Genomic DNA, 20,622 nt, shown 5'->3' on the forward strand with positions numbered 1-20,622 from the left:
TTCCCAGTGCACAGAGCGTGGAGGAATAAAAGCATCAGCCTTTTTAAGGTGGTCCCTTTAATGAAATCACGTCTGGGGCCTTATGTCCAAGGAAGATCTCCAAGACCAAGACTGCTGGCAGTGTTTTTCTACTTTTACAACAGAAAACTATAGAGTGCTCTAACATTATATGCAACCTTACAGAAATAAAGAGTAGATCATGGTTATACTGTACACACTGCACAAAGACTATGATTAAAAGGTACTTTCATGATTATGAAAACTAGAACCTTTATTATTATTATTGTTGTTGTTGTTGTTACTTAAAAAAAGATTATTACATTGTTATATTCATCATCAGCAGCATCATTCAGCAGGCTACATAGTACTCTTCTGTTTATGCATACTTCCCTCCAGCAGCGATGCATTGCTACAAAGACCTTGGTCTGGATATGGTCCTTGGATGAGCAGTGTTAGAAATAGGGTATGGTTTTATCCTGGTTTTATACAGCCGATTATTGCTTCATTCGAACTTGACATTTGACCCCACAGTAGGCCTAGTGGAAAATCCCAGGGGAAAACACATTCAAGTATCTAACAGGCAGGCAGAGAAAAACAGTCATATTGCATAAAGGTTCCTTTCTTTTGTTATGCTGTTTTCCTATAAGTTCCTTTGAGGCAACGTTATATATAGGATCCTAGTTAGTGTATGGCTCCTTCCAGATTTACTGGCGTTTTTCCTTAATCTGCATAAAGAGGTCAGGCTGATTTTTTGACTGGGGATTACTGTAGAACACAAAAACCTGTTCCATCCATCCATTAACCTATAGAAAAATGGATATACAGTAAAAGAAAATACCAAAATATTTACAGCCAGGCTTACAGGGTGGATGGATGGATGGATGGATGGATAGATAGATGGATAGACATTATGACATTGGGCAAAAGGGAGGCTTAGAATAGTATGTGATGTTTTTAAGTTTATAATTGCCCTGTAGAAAAAATAATGAATGAAGTAATGACGTAATTGGCTCAGATCTACTGGTGAGTAGCCTGCTATGCGGCTGAAATCAACTCAAAGCTGTAGAACGACGTCATCACTATGTCAGATTAACTGTTACAGTGAGTCTGAGAAAGAAAGAAAGAAAGAAAGAAAGAAAGAAAGAAAGAAAGAAAGAAAGAAAGAATCATCAAATTATTCAAAAAATAATAATATTTGTAATCAGGGCTATATATTAAGTAAATACATAGCTACTGTTTGTTGTTGCAATAGTCATTGTTATTAGGCGTGTAGCCTATATTCCAAAATATACATCCCACATGTTTTTGTCATTATTGAAATTGGATAGAATTGTTATTAAAATTTGCTATTAGGTTCGAATATAAATACAATTGCAGGATATCTGCTATGTTGGTTATAGTAGCCATCAATGTTTCAGAAATTTGGTAGAACTCCTAAAAACAAAAATGTAGACCTGTAGGCTACATTACAATCAGATTGCAACGAAATGCCCTTGCCAAAAAATGTACATTTGCTAACAAGTGTTCGAATACCACTGGCGTCTCCTTCAGGTCATGCAGTAAATAAGGAGAATGCATGCTGGTAGCTCGCCACAGATAGTATGGCCAGTCGGAATAAAAACACAATGACGCTCCGTCCTCTTGTCTCTGTTGTTAGTATATTCTTGGCCGAACAAAAGAGGGGCACGAGAATGAAAACTCATGACAACAATGTATCGAAGAATCTCCCATTGCCCTATTTTGCAGGATGAAAGATGGACACGTGTACCTCTAGATGGATAAGGAGCGAAGGGAGGAGAAGGTGGGTGTTGAACATCGGAGTGTGTGTGTGGGGGGGGGGGGGGGGCATACACTACTCACGCCTCCGGCCTCGCTCACATACAGATACTCCCCTTTTCAGCACCGTGGACAGTGCATATTTCTCCACGCGCGACGCTCGGCATCCCGACTCGAGCTATACTTTTGTTGTTCTAAAAACGAACACCGGTCCAATCGTGAGGTCAGCTGACGCTGGTAATGGCCACCCACCACACCCCCTCTCTCTACCTCCTCTCGACCAACACACCGACTCAAACAGCAAGTTGCTGCATTTTTAAGTTTCCTTGCTCAGGGACCGAAGAAGAGAGACAAGGTCGACAGGCATATACTACTTTAGCCTCTTAGAAAAATGTACTTTTATAAACGTCATTCACGTTATTTTTGTGACTTTCAAAGGATAAACAAATAGGATCTTGCGTTTTTGTTTTTTATTTTTTCCTAATAAGCTCTTATCATTAAGCTCAGCAGTCGCCCTTCTTGCTTTCCTTTCCTCGGTACATCTCACTCAACCGCCCATTGACTTTATGTTCATCTGAGCTGAAAAGCATCACTGCACAGAATGTTGCTTGAACATCCTGGATCGAGTTGTCAAAATCCCGGGAATTTCTCCCGATACAGCGCAGGTCAAGGTAAGCAGTCGGCTTTCTTGTTTGGAGTCTTTTGCACTTATGATCGAGCTTTTATACAACTTCATGTGGAAATGTAGGCTACTGGTGTGTATATTTGATGCGGTTTAGTCACCTGTGATCTGTTAATGAGTTTTAATTAGCTACGAAATATCTAGTAGCCTCCACAACAAATCACCACAGCGGGGGATCCGCCTGCACCTCAAAGTTTTACTGACAGGATCCAAACAGGCATGAAATAGCCCATTGTATCTCACAGCACACCCAATCATCATTAGTTAAACTTCTCAAAGAAGAGTTTAACAAAGCACTATTAGGCCTATATGCTGAAAGAAGTGTCACAGTAGGCTAGTGCTTTCCTTTTCGAGACGGGAGAAGTTGTGAAAATAGACAAATTGCTAGGCTACACACATCGAATGGATTTCATCATATTGGCGCATGGCAACGTGTCCACTGTCCAGTTTAACAACATTTCACTGGGTATTCATACTGTTTCAAGGTTGGATATTAAATATTTTGTTTCTGTTTCCCTGCCAGCGGGAGACGTTATGAATACGTAATGAGCTGTATTGTTGGGAATCATATCAACAGATGTTATGCGCGTGCTGTCATTGTACACCATCGCTCACGGCTGTCACTGGAGACCACGAGACCTCCAGAGCGCTTTTGCAGTGCCTGTGTAACGCGACAATGCAACAGCCCGGCTGCACACAGGCCGCCCCCCGCCCTCCCTAGTCATCAGCCTGGGCAAAATGCTCAACAAGTGTCAGGTTCCCTTCGACAGGTGCGGTACCTACTTCCTGTTTGTAAATTAGGATTAAAATAAAGGAGGTGTATGCCACCAAATATCTTGTTTTGCCGTGCGTAATGGGGGGAAACGAATAAGGCTTATGTGTGGGATATTGCATTAACAAATCTAAATCTATAGATTAGCAATGGTTTTAGAAATAAAAGCAACAATCATATATTTACGAAAACACTTGGCCATGACTGCCCCTTTCTCACGGACTATTTTTTTGATCGTAGAGCATCGCTCATGCTACGCAATTACTGTCGCCTGGCCCCTCAAAAGTGAGCGATCAATAGGAGATACAAAATATTATAAAGCTGACAAGTAAGAGGGAGCACTGAAGCATCCCACACCTTTCACCAAATGTGTTTCATATACTCTGAAAATACAGGCAAATGGGGCATTGATTTTAGATTCATCAGGGGTCCACGCGGCCATGGCACTAGTCATGATTTCCCAAGGCGCCCTTTTGCGGCTGAGATCAGTGTCAATAAAATTCATCCGAGTGTTGCTTCGATCAACATGTTATTGAACGGCCAATCTCTTCCCTAAGTAAACAGCCGTCTTTGTGAAGTCAGCATAGGCTATAGGCCTAAGATATGGTGTCTGTGTTGCTCTGTGTGAGTGTGTGTGTGTGTGTGTGTGTGTGTGTGTGTGTGTGTGTGTGTGTGTGTGTGTGTGTGTGTGTGTGTGTGTGTGTGTGTGTGTGTGTGTGTGTGTGTGTGTCATTCGCCAGCCAGGTTTATATTCTTGTTAACGACGTGATGGAAATGGTAGATGAGGCTTTTTTTAAACTAATTGTGTTGTTATTGTATTGTTATCTACCGTGACCCCATCAATACGGTGACATTTTGGGAAGATTGTCTCTTTTGCTTTTGAGTTGATAGATACCATGAGTGGGATGGCTGATATAATATCAGAAACATCCCAAATATCAAACATTACTTCTAATTAAATTAAGCCAATGAAATATAACAGTAACTTTGGTAAAGGAATATTTTTCGTCTGATCCAGATTTTTCAAATGAAAAGTGTACGTTTAGTCCCGTTATAATAAGAAGAAATGGGGATCATATTATGCTCCAATGTAGGCTAATAATAGTTCATGAGACATTTGCCTCCAAATATTCCATTAAATGAGAGGAGAAGCCTAGAAAACACATTTACATTGATAGAAAAATGCACTTATATCCAATATAAAACTTTTGTCTTTAATATGATGCAATTACTGTAGGCTAAAGCTGTAGGCTATTAAAAACGTATTTCAGTGTGTCAATATTTTACTAAATAGTGGTCAAGTAACCTGAAATGTCGTTCTATTTATGTGCATTTTAGAAAGGGTAAAAAACGAATGAAACATATTGAAAACTATACTACTATTAGGCCTACATTATGTTTAGGATGGAATGCTGTACACATATTAGAGTTGCATTCGGCCTTGTCAACTACACATCAACTACAGAAATTCAATAATCACGGCCAAAATGATTTTATAATAGGCTACCTACTTTGAAAATATGTATAGGCCTATTTGAATCTTTGGTCTCAAAGCAGACCTCGTTTTGCGTATCTATTACAGACAAGTATTTGTAATGGTACGTACGTAGGCCTAATGTCACTTGGAACAAAACAGTTTCATGGCTAAATAAATAAAAAATATGTGCCAGGCTCCATTTACGTTTGCATTTGTGTAGCCTGCCCTATTATATGGCCGTGATTTGATTTGAAATAGGCCTACACACGGTCTTAGAGAAACGTGCGTAAATGCTTTTGCAAAGTTCCAATTAAAACCTCTTATACCTACTACTCGTGCTGTGAAAATGTATGTTCATAAGATCATGCAAAAAAGATATATAAGTGAACCAGCTATAGCCTAATGGTCAAGTAAGAGCTTCGTGCAATAAAAGGACATTTAAAATGGCATAGCCTATATGCATCAATTTAACACACCAACATGGTCGAGACCGTAGTCAAATGGCATCATGTGCCATGAAGTGAATTTTTTCTTCCGACGAGTACTTGGTACCCGCACCTCTTTCCAAGTTGCTGCTAGGTGATGATCAGCTATATCCCTGCTTTAACAGGCCAGTCGCTAGGGTACCTGCGTTGTGTAATCCTCCACAGCGGACAACACACTGTATGATAAAGCAAACTCGAGCGCATGCAACCACACTGCGCGGACTTTTTTTGTATTCCTGATATACTGCATACAATCCCAATGTGAGCGAAAGGCCTAGAACACATAAATACATTCGTTTTTCGTTATCGTGTGAGGAGATCATGAGTAATGGATGGACATAATGAACGGAACTCTCCAAAAGGAGCACCGAATAACACGGAGATGCTGTTTGCCTTGCTGGCGCAGAGCGAAGAACTACGGAAAGGTATTCAACAGGGCAACACATATGATTCCATCCCATTGGGCACATACTGGTTGAATCAACGTTGTTTTCACGTCATTTCAATTAAATGACGTTGAACCAGGGTGGAATTGACGTTGAATTGACGTCTGTGCCCAGTGAGATTTGTGTTTAATCGAATCTGCTTTTGGTTCGCACATTACAATGGTTAGGCCTAGATATTTAATCAATCATTTGTTGTCGCTGTTTATAGAACTCAGAATTAGGGATGTTGTTTTATTTCGTTCCAACAACTTCATGTATCGCACAAGCTTATTTCTATAACGCGTACGGTATGATGAATACAACATATAACGTTATTCGAACATTTCGATCGTTATACTTTCCTATTTTACATTTCTGAATATTTGTATAGTAACTGCAATTAAATGCTTATTTTTCCTACATGCATATGTCGAAAATTAAAAGGATTCTTGCATGCACAATTCGCTCCATACAACATCTCTTTTAGTCAGTGGTTAACCGAAACCCCTTTTCATTTTTTTCTACTTTTCGCCCTGTCGCCTGTATTACAATGGATTAGGGCTAAATCTGTATGGCGAAGGATTAAGGTTAAAAACGGTGAATCTATGAAATGACATAGGCATATGTCTTATCTTTTTTCTCCTGAACACCACAAAACACGTTTTTACATTTGGACGCACAGTTTTAATCGGGTTGCAATTTATCCATTCATTGCATATGGGTTAAGGATATTAAAGACCTTTTGTTGTCAAGCATCCCTCCTACTTTCTTTGTTCGCTGTAGTGCGGAGGTCTACCTGAACTTTAAAAAACGTGTCTGATATTTTACAAAATATCAGAACATTATTGTCATAAATGCTTAAAGATATGTTTGCGTTTTGGGGGGGATGGTTTAGATTGTACCGACTATGCCTATGTAACAAACCGGCCCATATCTGTGCATTATGTGACAAATATGTATACGAGGTTAACCTGTTAACGAGATTTGTATAAATATTACTGCAATTTCTAAGGGTTGAATTGGCTTTCATGGGCAGACATATAGGCTACAGGTTATATTCTTGGTGAGCAAGACACCTTTGATTGTTGCGTGAGACAAGGCAGCGTATTCTAGTTTTACAGAACCTATTGAATTAATCATGAATTTGATGCACCTGTTCATGACGTGGTTCCCTCGCTGTTGTGCATTGCTTGCTCTTGGCAGAAAAAAATGCTCCATTAATTTTTAATAAATTGCCCACAAACAAACAATAGCAATGCGATTCCTTAGACGGATGAAACACGAAGTGCTTGAACTTTTGAATAAATAATAAAGCCGAGTGATAACATCTCAAAACGTATTTAAGTTGCCAGTGATGCAATTTCACTCGACAAGCGTTTGTTGATAGTTTAGTAATAAGTTGCTTGTTGTGAGTTGTAATGACATTATTTGCTGAAAGAGGGCCATTTTCCTTTCGTGCATTGTGTTGTCTTGATGTAGGCCATGCTTATTCCCAAAAGTTCAATGGCCTGCAAAATTGTAAATTGTCATATTATGTCTATTGATGTTCGGTTAATTCTATGAGTTAGAGCTAATCCTGAACTTGATGAAGACACGAGCTGACTATTAGCTGTACTATTGGCTGTACGTTGGAACGATTGGTTCTCTGAGAGATATGGTTAAATGTCATATGTAAATTATGAATGATAAAGTATACAAATTTGGCCATATGGAAGGCCGGGTTCATCATTCCTACATATCCTGCCGTGTCTTATTGCTTATGCTAATTCTAGAGCAAATAGGATTCTTGCAGCATATTGGCCTACCTAAAACAATTTCTATTAATTATGTGTCAATGTGATGATTTCCACGGTATCATCAGCATCCCTAAATGGTCAATAAACCCATGTAAATAGGCCTACTGAACACACAACGTGTAGCATTTAGCTTTGTGACTCAAGCTAAATCTGACATCAAAACACATTTCACCTGATCCACTGTCTGCAAGTGTGCATTTTCAGCGTAATTTCATGCGTAAAACATGTTTGATGGGAAAGGTTTGGATGGTGTTTTGCTAATCGAATGCGGGAATATTGCCAACATATTCAGTGTTTGAACCGTGGATCAAATTTAGCTGTGGTCTCGTTTGCATTAACGAAACCATCCTTCCCCACTGTGTGAAGCGGGCCTGCTTCTACGTGATTTGGAAACCGGATGTAAAGTAAAACCTCATGAGCAGCCTTTGGGCCAGCGTTGATTGGGCGGCTGAGCATACAGAAGGGGATTTGACCAGTGTCGGCACAGAGGGCTTGTTTTTTTTTCTTTTTTATTATCCCTAGTGATTCTTTAGTGGGAACAAATGGACCAGTGTTTTAAAGAGAGAGGGACCCATGCGCCTGTTGTTACCTCAAACAGAGGGATAGGAATAGAATAGCCCATGGTCGCAATAACTAGAAGGGAAACAGGGAGAGATAGAGAGGGAAAGGATTAGAGAGAGATAGTTTTCCGGGATCCACTGTCGTTTCTGGTCTGGACTTGGATCAGCGGGTTACCATGCAAAGTAAGAGTGTTTGTTTCATGGCATGCGTTTTTTTTGTTGTTGAGGAGTGATAGTAAGAGGGTACTTTTTGATGTCTTCTTCAATAACTCAATCAGCCAATAGGTATTCGATGCTATCCCACTGGGCACAAACTGGTGGAATTAACGTTGTTTTCACGTAATTTCAATTCAATTACGTTGAACCAACTAAATTTACGTCAGTGCCCAGTGAGATAGATGGCTTTACTAGTTGGATTTCAGCTGTGTGGGTCCTTTTGTATTGCTGTACATCTGGCACCCACACGTGGGAAAGGGTAACGTATGTTGCCAGGTTTCAATAATCATGGGAGGAACAAAATAACCATTGGTGTTTACTGTCATTTCTGGGTTATGAAAAAAATGATGATGATGGCGATGATGAAAAAAACAAATGAATGTCTGTAATTTATAGACAGCATAGTGTATTTACTTACATCTGATACTACTGAAATTGTGTCCCTACATTTATACATCAATAATGAGTCCACAACACCATCGTCAACTTAAATCCACTTCGAAATGTGCCTTTTGGTGATGGTTTCTCAGTTAGCCCATGTGACATCGGCAATGCATTTATGCTTTTCATTCAACCGGATTATTGTATTAGGCCTACATATTTTGAATTGAATAGATAACAATTGAAGAGTTTATTTCCAAAACGCTATATCCACCAGTTTATCAAATGTGTGTTTTTTTCATCAGAAATGATTGCTTATGGGTACCTTCATCTTCATGTATGTGTAAAATAATACGGTTCTACGATGTGTTATTCATCGAGTTTAGATGTGTATGCAAATGTCTTTTTTTGAAAAACGATATATATCCATTGTTTAGCTGGAATGGAATGTTCGTATCCTGCATATTTGACTGTGGTATGCGGTTGTCTCACCTAGGTATCTCAAGATGAATCTACGTGCTCTGATAAGAGCATCTGCTAAATGACTAAAATGTCAAATGTAAATGTTTAACATACAGATCACATATTACTGTATTGAATTAAAAAATATATTCAATATTGATGTCACAAATGTATCATTTGTACATTTCTTTATAAAAAATGTAGTTATGTGTTACATTTGACTGTGTAAAATCTAACAGTACTACTCATTTATCTGAGCATGAGGCGGATGTATAGCATTTTGCACCAAAAAAAACATGGTTATTTGTCTCTGAAATTGTTAAAACATCAAATAATAGATTTGAAACAAAAACATGTTTGTCATTGAAGAACCTCCATGCCATGATTAGATAGTTAAAAAACACACCAATCTCTTTCATCATTTATTTAAATAATAAAAGCTAATTTACCAACATTTCTGAAAATGGATATATAGCGTTTTGTAATGAAACTCTTCAATTCTCAACTATGTGACAATATATAGGCTATCGATGAAAATAAAACATATACAATAGTATAGATACTAGATCAGTGACAAAACTGTCTCATATTTGCCCTGAAATAGATGTATACATGTGAAGTTTCAGTAGTGTCAACTATAAAACAAGTCATGTAAACGTGTGCTTAACGTGGAAAAAATAGGCCAATTTAAAAAAAAAAAGATGAATGTGTTTTCAATATTGCAGCAATGTGAATAGGTCTAAGATCACTTTCATGTATTATTTTACCAGTACACATTTGTTTTCAATTAAACAATTTAAAATAATGTAGGCCTATTGTGTGTTTTGTTGTGAGGGCATGGCATATGCCCCTATCATTAGACTACTACGTTATTACAATTAGGTTTAGTAATTAATTACTCAGATGTAATTAAATGGATTAGAGTAATTTGTCACAGATCTCAGAATATTAAGTATAATTTATCAATAACAAAACATTTCAATTATTTGTATCGAATTAGTGTCTTTATTTAGATATTATCATAAGTAAGTATATTCTAAATAAAATGCATTAACAAATGTCTACATTTGACAATACTATGAATAGGCTTAGCTATTTTTGAGTCGTAAACTATTTGACCACCAAATGCCAAATGCTCTCTTAAGCAGTGTTTTAATTCAAGATGGCTTCATGGTCATCCTGTCTTCTCCCCTTCAGAGATTCCTGTATGCGCGGGCTGTAATCAACACATCGTGGACCGCTTCATCCTCAAAGTGCTGGACCGCCATTGGCACAGCAAGTGCCTGAAATGCAGCGACTGCCAATCCCAACTAGCGGACAAGTGCTTCAGCCGGGAAGATAGAGTCTACTGCAAAGAAGATTTTTTTAAGTGGGTGCAAGAAATACGCCATGAAATTCTTTAATGAAAGACAAATTATTGAAAATATTTCAGGTGTGTAGCCTAATATTTAATGGAAACCAAGCCTAATTATTCAATAGAATCACACGGACTGCATTTTATTTTGAGGTTGTGAATGTGATGAAACGCTCACTTGTCAATGTATTGATGATAACCTTCTTATTTCCTAAAAGGAGATTTGGGACCAAATGCGCCGCGTGTCAGCAAGGTATTCCGCCGACGCAAGTGGTGAGGAGAGCGCAGGATTTCGTGTACCACCTGCACTGCTTCGCGTGCATCGTGTGCAAAAGGCAGCTCGCAACAGGTGACGAGTACTACTTGATGGAGGACAGCAGACTCGTGTGCAAGGCTGACTACGAAACCGCCAAACAGAGAGGTGAGAGGTCACGGTATACCTGAACATACCTTTATCACACCTAATTAGTGTCCCCAAGACCAGAGTGCCTAGACTCTGTGTAATTACGCATGTATCCACTGTCGTTGATATTTGAGCCATATCAAAGAATGTGTATATCCTACAATGCCCACATCTTAATTTATGTCTGCTAAATAACGTGGGAAAGGATATTACCTATCATAGGCTATCACGCACGCATCACCGAATAAGTTATTTAATGTTTTACTTATTTGATACATTGACCTTTTATTGAGCAACTGCTTGGAGCTGTGAACTTGATCTACAAGACTATAAGGTCACCCATAAACACTTGACCCACCTGCGCTAATTGCATCGTATCCCGCATCCCAATCGATAGCAATATGGATACAGCCTATCCAATTGCAGTGAAGAGAGAAAACGTAGTTCTTTCTGTTTTATTTTATTAGCAGACCGACAGTGACTAAGAAGATTAGATTCAGCCTCATCTGCACAACAGACTATTCAGGACGTTTGTTTCAAAGGTGTTTAAACTGCTGGTGACCATGTTTTGCTAAACTACAATAAGGCCTCATATTTCAAGTAAAATCATTTAAATTGGCAGAAATAATGATGTCAAATGCTATGACCAAAATGGGCATGTTTTGTACCACAAACGTCTTTTTGGGAAAACGAAATCAAGTTTACAACGAGATTCTTTTTCTTCCACTGAATTTGAAATGAATACTTTTTTAATAAAAATGCTCATTTATTGCATGCTAAATTGAGTACAACTGACCTCAGAGAATCTGTTTTAACACAACGAAATCCAGCAAGGGTAGGCCAACATTTTCTTTGTGAATAGTTGGTGTTACTCAAGTTTTATCTTCTCCATCTGTCTGTGTGAATTTACTGACTAAACCAACCGCTCATTTACCCATTGAGTTAAGATGAGTTTTCATGGAAAACCACACATGTTTATTTTGTTAATGAGAGGGCCTCATCACTTCGGTATTTGCCCACTTGTAGGATGGTCTTGCATATGTTTTTGTTCGTAGGCTTTTTGTTTAAGAGTTAGTATTTATTTGGGTTTAATTAGGCTTATTGAAAGTAATAAGTCAGAAAATGAAGTTTACTTGTCTTTCCATTGTTTTCTACAATACATTTTTTTCAGTTTTGGTATGTCACTTGCACTTTTCAATGGCTGAACCTGAATATCTATAAATAGCCTATTTACCCTTGGAATCTTATGTTAAGACTTTTAGCATAAAGTAGGCCTAATGGGGTATATTTTTGTGTAAGGTCTGGCTTACATTGTGTGTTTTTTCTTTTCAGAGGCAGACTCAACAGCGAAAAGGCCACGAACGACTATCACCGCCAAACAGCTCGAGACCCTGAAAAACGCTTACAACAACTCTCCAAAACCTGCCCGCCACGTACGAGAACAGCTATCGTCAGAAACTGGCCTAGATATGCGGGTTGTTCAGGTAACTATCCATTCCCCTCCATTATAGACCATTTCATTAGCGTCCTTGTTTTATTATTATTTAAGGACATGCATGGGATTCCATTGAAATACTGCTTGAAATGGCCTCCCAGCGGGTTTGAATGGTTAGAATTTACGATGAGATGGATTAAAATGAAGTCCACACACTTGAAAGTCAGAACTGTAAGCGCGAGCTCGTTAACAATGCTAAGAGAGAGCTTCGCATATTGTCTGTCCGTGAAAGATCCCTACTGTGGTTGACTATGGTCATATATATTGTTTATTTGCAAGGACACTTAAAGTAGGTACGCGGAAGCCACTATCACGCTTCATTATTCACGGAAGGGGAAATGGGGGTTAAGAGGGTTCACTTCAGCTGCATATCATTAATGAATATAGGCCTTGCCTATATGTAGGAGAGAAAGGAGGACCATTTTTACCTGGTTGAATTAAATTAGGCTTTGCATGATGTGGATTGTAAACAACAAAATATGTGCTTACATTGAATGGTTCGTCGATCATAAGTGTCTCTTAAAAATAAAATACAAATGTTTTCAAATTGTATCACACACGTTTACAGCTAAAATTTAGAACGTAGCCATAGTGAAATTTGAATAATTAAAATCAACTCCGGGTTAGTAGATCCCAGTGAGAAGGTAACATGCAACCTGTCTGCTCCCAGGGTTAAGGACAACTTGTAGCTGTCGCGAAGTTAATTAGCGTGATAAATCTCAGGGCATGTTGGTCCCAACATTAGTGTTCTGCCCACTGTTTTAATCTCCCAGTCGAGTTAAAGAAGAGGCGACCTGCTTCCCAGACAGTCCTTGAAAATTCATTTAGTTTTAATGTTAATGTGCTGTACCTGACCACTTAAAAGCATAGCAGTTTCACTGAAGAAAGAGTCAAGAAAAATGATGTCCGGAATGGTCCAGCAAGTAGAATGGAATTTCACATCAGGACTGACATGTCCTATAGTCTATGAATGAAAAATGCAGTTCAAAAGAATCAACATTTATGTTATAAAACTGACTACTTGTGTATAGCCTACTCTTCTGTAAATGTAACACTAAATTATAGATTTCTAATTTTAAGAAATCTATTTCACTTCACTCACAAGTGCATTGTAGGAGAAGGAGGGTATGCCTTCAACAGGAAGCTTCCCAATTATATACCTCAAATAAATCAAACAAAACCAATATGTACCAAATACCTCCTTTGTCCTCCAGGTCTGGTTTCAGAACAGGCGAGCAAAAGAGAAGAGGCTGAAGAAGGATGCAGGCAGACAGAGGTGGGGACAGTACTTCCGCAACATGAAGAGGTCGCGAGGTAGTTCAAAATCAGACAAGGACAGCATCCAGGAGGAGGGCATGGACAGCGACGCTGAGGTCTCCTTTACAGGTATGATGGAAAAAAAACAGACAGACATCTGAGATGATGTATTCACAGGTCATCAACCGAAGTGAAAGGGATACAGATGGCAGCCTTTAAGCTCCTATTTGAGGAATTATGAGAAATGTAATTATCACAATTATAATACAAATGTCTTCTTGAAATTATTTATTATCCCCTAAAGTGCATGGCGGAAATGGACATAGCCAATTTCTAAACCACACATTTTGGTTTATTCCCATTCAAATTTGAATGAAACCTATATTTACCCAAATAATTCCATTGAGGGAAATTGTTGACCATAATCAAACTAATATTAGCAGGAAATGGAATAAGCACTTCCATAATGCCACACCCTGACTAAGTGTCCTCCCTTGTGTTCCAGATGAGCCACCCATGTCGGAGCTCAGCCACTCCAACGGCATCTACAGTGGCCTGAGCGATTCGTCCCTGGCCATGGGGGGCCGCCAGGAGAGCAGCCACGGCCCCTTCCCACTAGAGCATGGAGTCCTCCAGTCCCAGGACCAGTACCACAACATCCGCTCCAGCAGCCCCTACGGCCTACCCCAGTCCCCAGGCTCGCTTCAGGCCCTGCCCAGGCACCAGCCCCCCATCTCCAGCCTGGTCTACCCTGACTCCGGCCTGTCCATCATGACCCAAGGCGGGGCCCCCGGGCTGAACCCAGGCATGAGAGGAGTGTTGGGTGGCGCTAACGGCCCCAGCTCGGATCTGTCTACTGGCAGCAGTGGGGGCTACCCAGACTTCCCAGCGAGCCCGGCTTCCTGGTTGGATGAAGTGGACCACGGCCAGTTTTGATGAGCTGGGTTGATTGGTCAACGTGGTCTAAGGACTCAAAGGTGTGTGTCACAAACTGGAAAGAGACAGTCACACATGACCTGTGAAACAGAGAGACCGGGTCGGACGGTTGCTGTCTTCCACCCTTCTTGGATCACTCCATCTTTCTCTATCAATTAACTGTCAATCTTTTTCATTTCTCCTCATCTGAGTGGACTGGAAGGAAGGATTGGGCCATCAAAAAGTATGAATGGTAGCACTTGGAACTCACACACTCCATTCCTCAAAGAGAACCAGACTGAGAATCATGGCGTGCTGGCCTGTTATGAATGATCGTTTAGCGCTACTGACGGATTGTTGATATGTTGCTCCGATAGCATCAAGAGTAGGGTCTGAAAGGAAAGCACCTCACTCCTACAATCAGAACTTTTAACGGTCAGACAGACTACTCAATCTCTGTCTTAAGTCTCAACAGCATCTGCTGAAACAGTCCTCCACCATTGAACTATCTGTACAGCAGCTTTGGACCATCATGCTTTTGATCCCTATGGTGTCATCAATATTACACCAGAGGAAGCTCCCAGATACACGCTATTTCCAGCTCTGCTATCGTTATGACAACATAACAAATGTAAACTTTTGCCCAATTGGATTGTGATAGACTCCACCCCCAATCCTTTCCACCTTATTCTTCTCTCTTTTTATATGTACTGCACCAATGCAGGTTTTGGTTAAAGTCAGAGTCTTTACATGTCTGGTTGTTGCCAAATGTCTAATATATATATATATATATATATATATATATATATATATATATATATATATATATATATATATATATATATATATATTACAGTTTATCATTGTGGAGACTTTATTTTTATACAACCCCTTCGACAATATGAATACCACAGATATTAGGACTTTGTACATTGACAGCCAGGGATCTAGACAAGTTGTAGATGTTGCCTCCCACCGATAACTAGAGGTGCAATTACTTCTATGCATTTGTGTGTTTTCAGATGTATCTTGTTCTTTTCGTTCTGAGCTACCTGGGCATGCTGAAACCCAGGCTGGTGTACGTGTTTGTTTATGTGGAAGATGTTTTATGTGTTATTTATTCTCTCTGATGATGATTAAGTGATACAGGTCTTTAATAAATGTGTCAGCTAAATCCAAACTGACCACTGGCTCTTGTATCACATCTTTATTATATTGTATTATATTGAGTATGGGCTGTATCCTAGGTTCTCTTCTATGTTCGATTTTTTTTTTAAAGTGTTTTATGCACACCTTAATTCTGCAAAACACTAACAGAAGCTAGGGTAATTGGGGTGGTGGCTTATCTCCAATATTCATCCCTCATTTTCCTGGAGTATTAATTACATTGATCTTATATCAGAATACAGATACTGCAGGAGAAAAGGAGATCTGGAGATCTGGCTGTGTCTGCAGATTGGCTGTCTGGCAAATTACCAAAGCCGTATCAAGAGTTCAACGGCTCTTTAGTGCAGAAATTTGATGCAGACTGAGAGGCAACATGTCGATTTAGAGATAACCGTGCCTTGTTTGCCCAAATGCCCCTACGGGATAAAAATCTTAAATCCATTAGCTTAGGAGGGATCGAATGCCCCTTGTAAATTTCCTCATTTGTTTACTTATTCAAAGTCGGGTTCAATTAAATAGATTAAACAGTGTGGTGTGTGTGTGTGAGTGGCGTACATGCGTCTGTGTGACGTCAATTTCTTTAATTGTTTCCCCCAGTGACAAAGACTTGCATTGCGGTTTTATCTGTGCATAGCATCACAGACCACACATTACAAACCGTCCTCACCCTTACAAAGCCCGTCAATCTGTACCATCTTTTAGATGGACCCTTTCGCCAACGTCCAGCAATTTGCAACGCGTTCCAGGAGACCTGATCATGAACAACTCTGGACTTTACTTAGCTATAGCTTCATAACCTAAGACGTCCTAAATATGAGTAACATGTTAGATTTAGGAGGGAAAGTTCAACCAACAACATCTCACAAACTCTCTGCACAAACTGATGATTGTCCAAAAGACCGACCTCCCTGGTCTAATAATAATGATCTGCCTATGGCAGAACTGTAACATGAGGATTCACGCCACCTCACCTTCATATGAGAGTAGAATACCAAGCATGTTGATAAACAATAGGCTCTGTGTTTGAATAACTGTGCATTGTCAGATTTAACCTAAGCACTTACCATAATTGCTCCAACTAAATATTATTTCCAGGGGTTGGAAGATTGATCCTTTTAGAAACACTGGCTGAAGAAAGTTTCTCAGACTGAATTGTTTATTTTGACATAGACACATATGTCCCAAAATTAAAATGGCCTTATAATAGCCTTTTTGACACAGGTATTTTAGATTTTTTGACACATCCCCGTAACTTCTTCAGTTTAGGGTTGGACGACTGGCTCTTGTTCTCAGGTTACAAGAACAAGAACACAACACTTCGACTTAAAATCAAATCCTTCCACCTGAGTTGCGGCTGTCGCTATTGCCATGCTAAGGCAACAGGTGAGTAACCATATCCCAGGGTGCCCTGCAAAGACTGGGTGAGAGTGAAGTGTCAAAGGCAGCACTAATCTCCCCCGATCCCTGCCTTGGTCAGTTTACTGAGCAGTTCCCATTCGGGCTGAGCCAGGCGGATTTGTCAATGAGACGGAGGAACTCGACACATCAGGATGTCTCAAGCTTCCACAACAGCCTTTCTAAGCCCTACCAGCTTCCTGGTTTGACATTGCCCCACCCCTTCCCTCCCCTCCCTCAACAGGTATGAGGAACCCTGGGAGAAAAAACCTGAGATGGGGATGACCTGAGGATGAACTGTGTACAATGTGATCAAGTGAGATTATCCCCTTCACTCTTTCAGATTAATTTAGGTTTCCTCTGTGGCTTTGTATGTGTAAGTCATTTTGGGGGTTGGATGTGGCTGGGTAATATTCAGTGGATGGAGGAAAAGGAATTAGACAAATGTGTTAGACAAATGGGGGCAGGGAATGTGTTGAGTGTGAATGCATTGTGATGATATCAGGTGTAAGTTGTAAGTATTTAGCGTATAATCATTTATTGTATGGGTTCAATGTTAGTGAAAGGCCTCAGTGTGTATGTGTGTGTGTGTTACATGTTTGACATGACAGGTGACTGGCACATATTCTTCTGTAGACAATAGCTGGATTCTGTAGTGTGTAGACCACTTCCCAGGAGGTCTAGATTGTTGTTGGAAGTAGGAGTATTTGATTGAAAGCTACTCAACCAGATATATAAATCCCCAGTGGAGCATTTAGAAAAGTCATTCAAAGCCAGATTTGCAAAAATTGATTAAAATTGACAGTTTAAAAAATACAATTAAATACAACTGACATCCACACACTTTTTCACTTCACAAATCATTTTTCATATCAACAACGAGACAACACATCACAAGACATTCAGTAACAAAAATATAACTGTCACAATCAGTGGTTTCGGGATATAACGTTACTTTAACTTTTAATGTCAGCTGTTATTAACAGGCTATTACATTAGTTGACTGTAACATTGGTATTTTGCATGAGGTTGTTGCTATTTACTATTGCACTGTGGCATTGTACTGTTGGTTTAGGCAGTTGTATTTTTCTGTTGCTATAATAGGCTGTTGCATTGTACTGTTGCTTTAGGCTGTTGCATTGAGCTGTCCCTGCCCTTGGCAGCTTGAAGCCTGGCTGCTGGCTCTCTCCTCTCTCTTCTCCCTCCTTCCCTCTAAGACCCCAGCGAGTGTCCGCCTCGTGTCAGATGGCTGGGAGTAAATCAAGCCTGACAGTAACACCTCCCCTGGGCCCCTCACGTCACAGCAACAATTCAGACCTAATGTAGCAGCCCTGGGGGTCTTAGAGGGAAGAGCCACCAGTCATGTTGCTGAGGGTAGGGAGGAGGAGTTTTGGAGGGAGATGGGAGAGTGCGAGGGGGGAAGAGGGAGTGGGAGGAGGCGAGGGGCTCAGAGGATTACCTCAGGCGCTGATTTCAGTAAACAATCAATTAACTCAAACTGTTAATGAATAGCAGTCTGTGGTGTGGGTGTTTCTGTGGCCCACTAGCAGCACATATGCAGTGGTTGGTTGAGGAAGGGGAGTAGGCTGAGATGTGTTGTGGCGTTGTGTTTGGTAGAGATGTTCTAACATGCTACAAGGATACAGTGTGGTTTTGGTTTCTAGAAATGGTTTGTTAGTGATTTGACAGTTTGACAGGAATGTTGATTCTGAACAATTTGACAGGCATCTAAATGTTAGGGCATATCATAGTTTAAGAAAAATATATCAGCCACATGTGACACACAAATGCGTGAAAACTGCAAACACTGCATTAACACTTGTTTATACCGCAGATTAATGTCCACATCATCGTTAGAGCGATCAAACGAATCAACACGCCCATTACCATGTTTTTACTGACGACTTCAATCAAATCCATTACAGGCCCGCCTCGCGACAATCCGCTCTCAGCATAATTATCTCTTCATTTCATACTTTGACTGGAATACAATGTCTGACTGAAATGCATCGAGGACCATTCATATAGCAGATGTGTAAGCTATGTGTCATCTCATCTCTTGACCTCCTCAAGCTGGCGATTAGATGTCGGCCATTTTTCATCGATGTAAAATTACTGGGAAACACATCATATACTTTATTACACAGGGATAATACCAGGGCAACTATTAGTGAACAATGCTTATAATTACCAATTAACAGGTATGTAAATGCATTTATGTAATACTTGATGCTAAAATGATAAGTATGGTTTTCCAAGAAAATGTGGTCAGCACTTAATGTACTTACTAGCTTGTTGCAGGATGATACAACATATTTTATTCCTAGGGACTCTGTGTCATGTCAATTGTTGCTTTACACGGTTAGCATAATATTTTGATTGAATCATTATGACTGACATTTACTAACTGACTACGAGTAGCAATTGTTGTATCATGTAACATTATTGCTGTACTCGTTACCAATGGGTCCTACTGCCACTACACACTGCTCCTGAACCCTGTGTGGCTGCATCCTGCGGTTGACACAGTACTTCCTCACAGAGTTGTCATCACGATTCATAATGGCACACATTTATTTTCCCAAGGTGGGATAATCACCTGCTTTCTCATTAAGGCCCCGGGGCAGCTCTGGAGGTCCCTGGGGGCCCCCAACGTCTATGAGGTGTTAACAGCTCCCAGGGGGGCCCTGTCTGGCCCTGCCAGACCCCCACGGCCCTACAGCCAGCCACACAGCTCACAGACACAGATGGGCCCAACAGCCGCCCTGCATCCACCACACTTTTCAATTAACATCCCACCCAAACAGAGGCCATTCCTCGCCTGCCACGACTCTGTGACAGTACAAGGAAAGGCAGGGAGAGAGGGAGGGAGGGAAATGTTGAAGAGATAAGATAGAAGAGAGAGGAAGATGGGGGAGGAAAAAAGGCGATATATACAGAAAAACAGAAGGGGGTGAGGGAGAAAAGACAAACAAGAACAGGAGAACGACAAAAAAGGTAGAAAAAAATCCAGCATGTCTCCTGGCACACACCTGACAGTATATTGATCTGCATAGATTACACATTCCCCTTGAGCATAGGGACTGAGGCAGCGACATTTTGACAACAGGGAAATTACATTGTTTGGTATAAGTGAGCAGCAGCACGTCTATGGTGGGTGGTAGAGTGTCTCAGTCCAGGAACAAAAGAGGCCTTCCGTGCCTAGTATCAGCCTGATATCTGACTGAAGGAGGTGATAAATCACTTAGTGAGATTGTTGCTCCAGCGGAGAGGAGGGGAGATGGGAGGGGGAAGTCTGGGCACTCCTGCCCACACGTTTCCTCCAAGGCGGGGAGAGTGAGACGGGGAGCTGGGATGGGGTCCAAGAGCCACCGGCTCAGCTGAAACCTCTGTACACACTTGTGAGTTTTTAATTTAAATATGGCTTTACAGAGCTTGGGGGTGTTAAAGCACTTTAAGACTTATTTTTCAGGCCCCCACCCCACCACTGCCCGACCCTCCCTCTCCTAAGAGGCCAGTTGCTTGTTGACCACAGGCTGTTGAAGGGAATAAACACAGTAAGACAGTGAGGGTAGGTGCCAGCATTGAGATAAAAACAAGATTA

The 20,622-nt window shown here is 40.4% G+C and overlaps 1 protein-coding gene across 2 annotated transcripts; it reads left to right on the forward strand.

Moving 5' to 3' along the window:
• Positions 1-1,941: 1,941 nt before the first annotated feature.
• LOC115204097 (LIM/homeobox protein Lhx3) lies at positions 1,942-15,213 on the forward strand. Of its 2 annotated transcripts, none has more exons than XM_029769410.1 (6): positions 1,942-2,447; positions 10,230-10,401; positions 10,605-10,807; positions 12,122-12,273; positions 13,499-13,670; positions 14,047-15,213. In XM_029769410.1, exons 1-6 carry the CDS (start codon positions 2,378-2,380, stop codon positions 14,475-14,477), a joined length of 1,200 nt encoding a protein of 399 aa, XP_029625270.1. In that variant the 5' UTR covers positions 1,942-2,377; the 3' UTR covers positions 14,478-15,213. The 2 variants fall into 2 exon arrangements, with proteins under 2 accessions (XP_029625270.1, XP_029625271.1); XM_029769411.1 differs by having other exon boundaries at positions 10,608-10,807.
• Positions 15,214-20,622: the final 5,409 nt, after the last annotated feature.

This window comes from Salmo trutta, chromosome 12 (assembly GCF_901001165.1).
Source record: "Salmo trutta chromosome 12, fSalTru1.1, whole genome shotgun sequence".
NCBI classification, from domain to species: Eukaryota; Metazoa; Chordata; class Actinopteri; order Salmoniformes; family Salmonidae; genus Salmo; species Salmo trutta.

Coding starts and splice junctions, on each gene's coding strand:
- LOC115204097 (XM_029769410.1), top strand. CDS start 2,378: ATGTTGCTTGAACATCCTGGATCGAGTTGTCAAAATCCCGGGAATTTC. Junction 2,448..10,229: donor CCGATACAGCGCAGGTCAAG/GTAAGCAGTCGG, acceptor TCTCCCCTTCAG/AGATTCCTGTATGCGCGGGC. Junction 13,671..14,046: donor CGCTGAGGTCTCCTTTACAG/GTATGATGGAAA, acceptor CTTGTGTTCCAG/ATGAGCCACCCATGTCGGAG.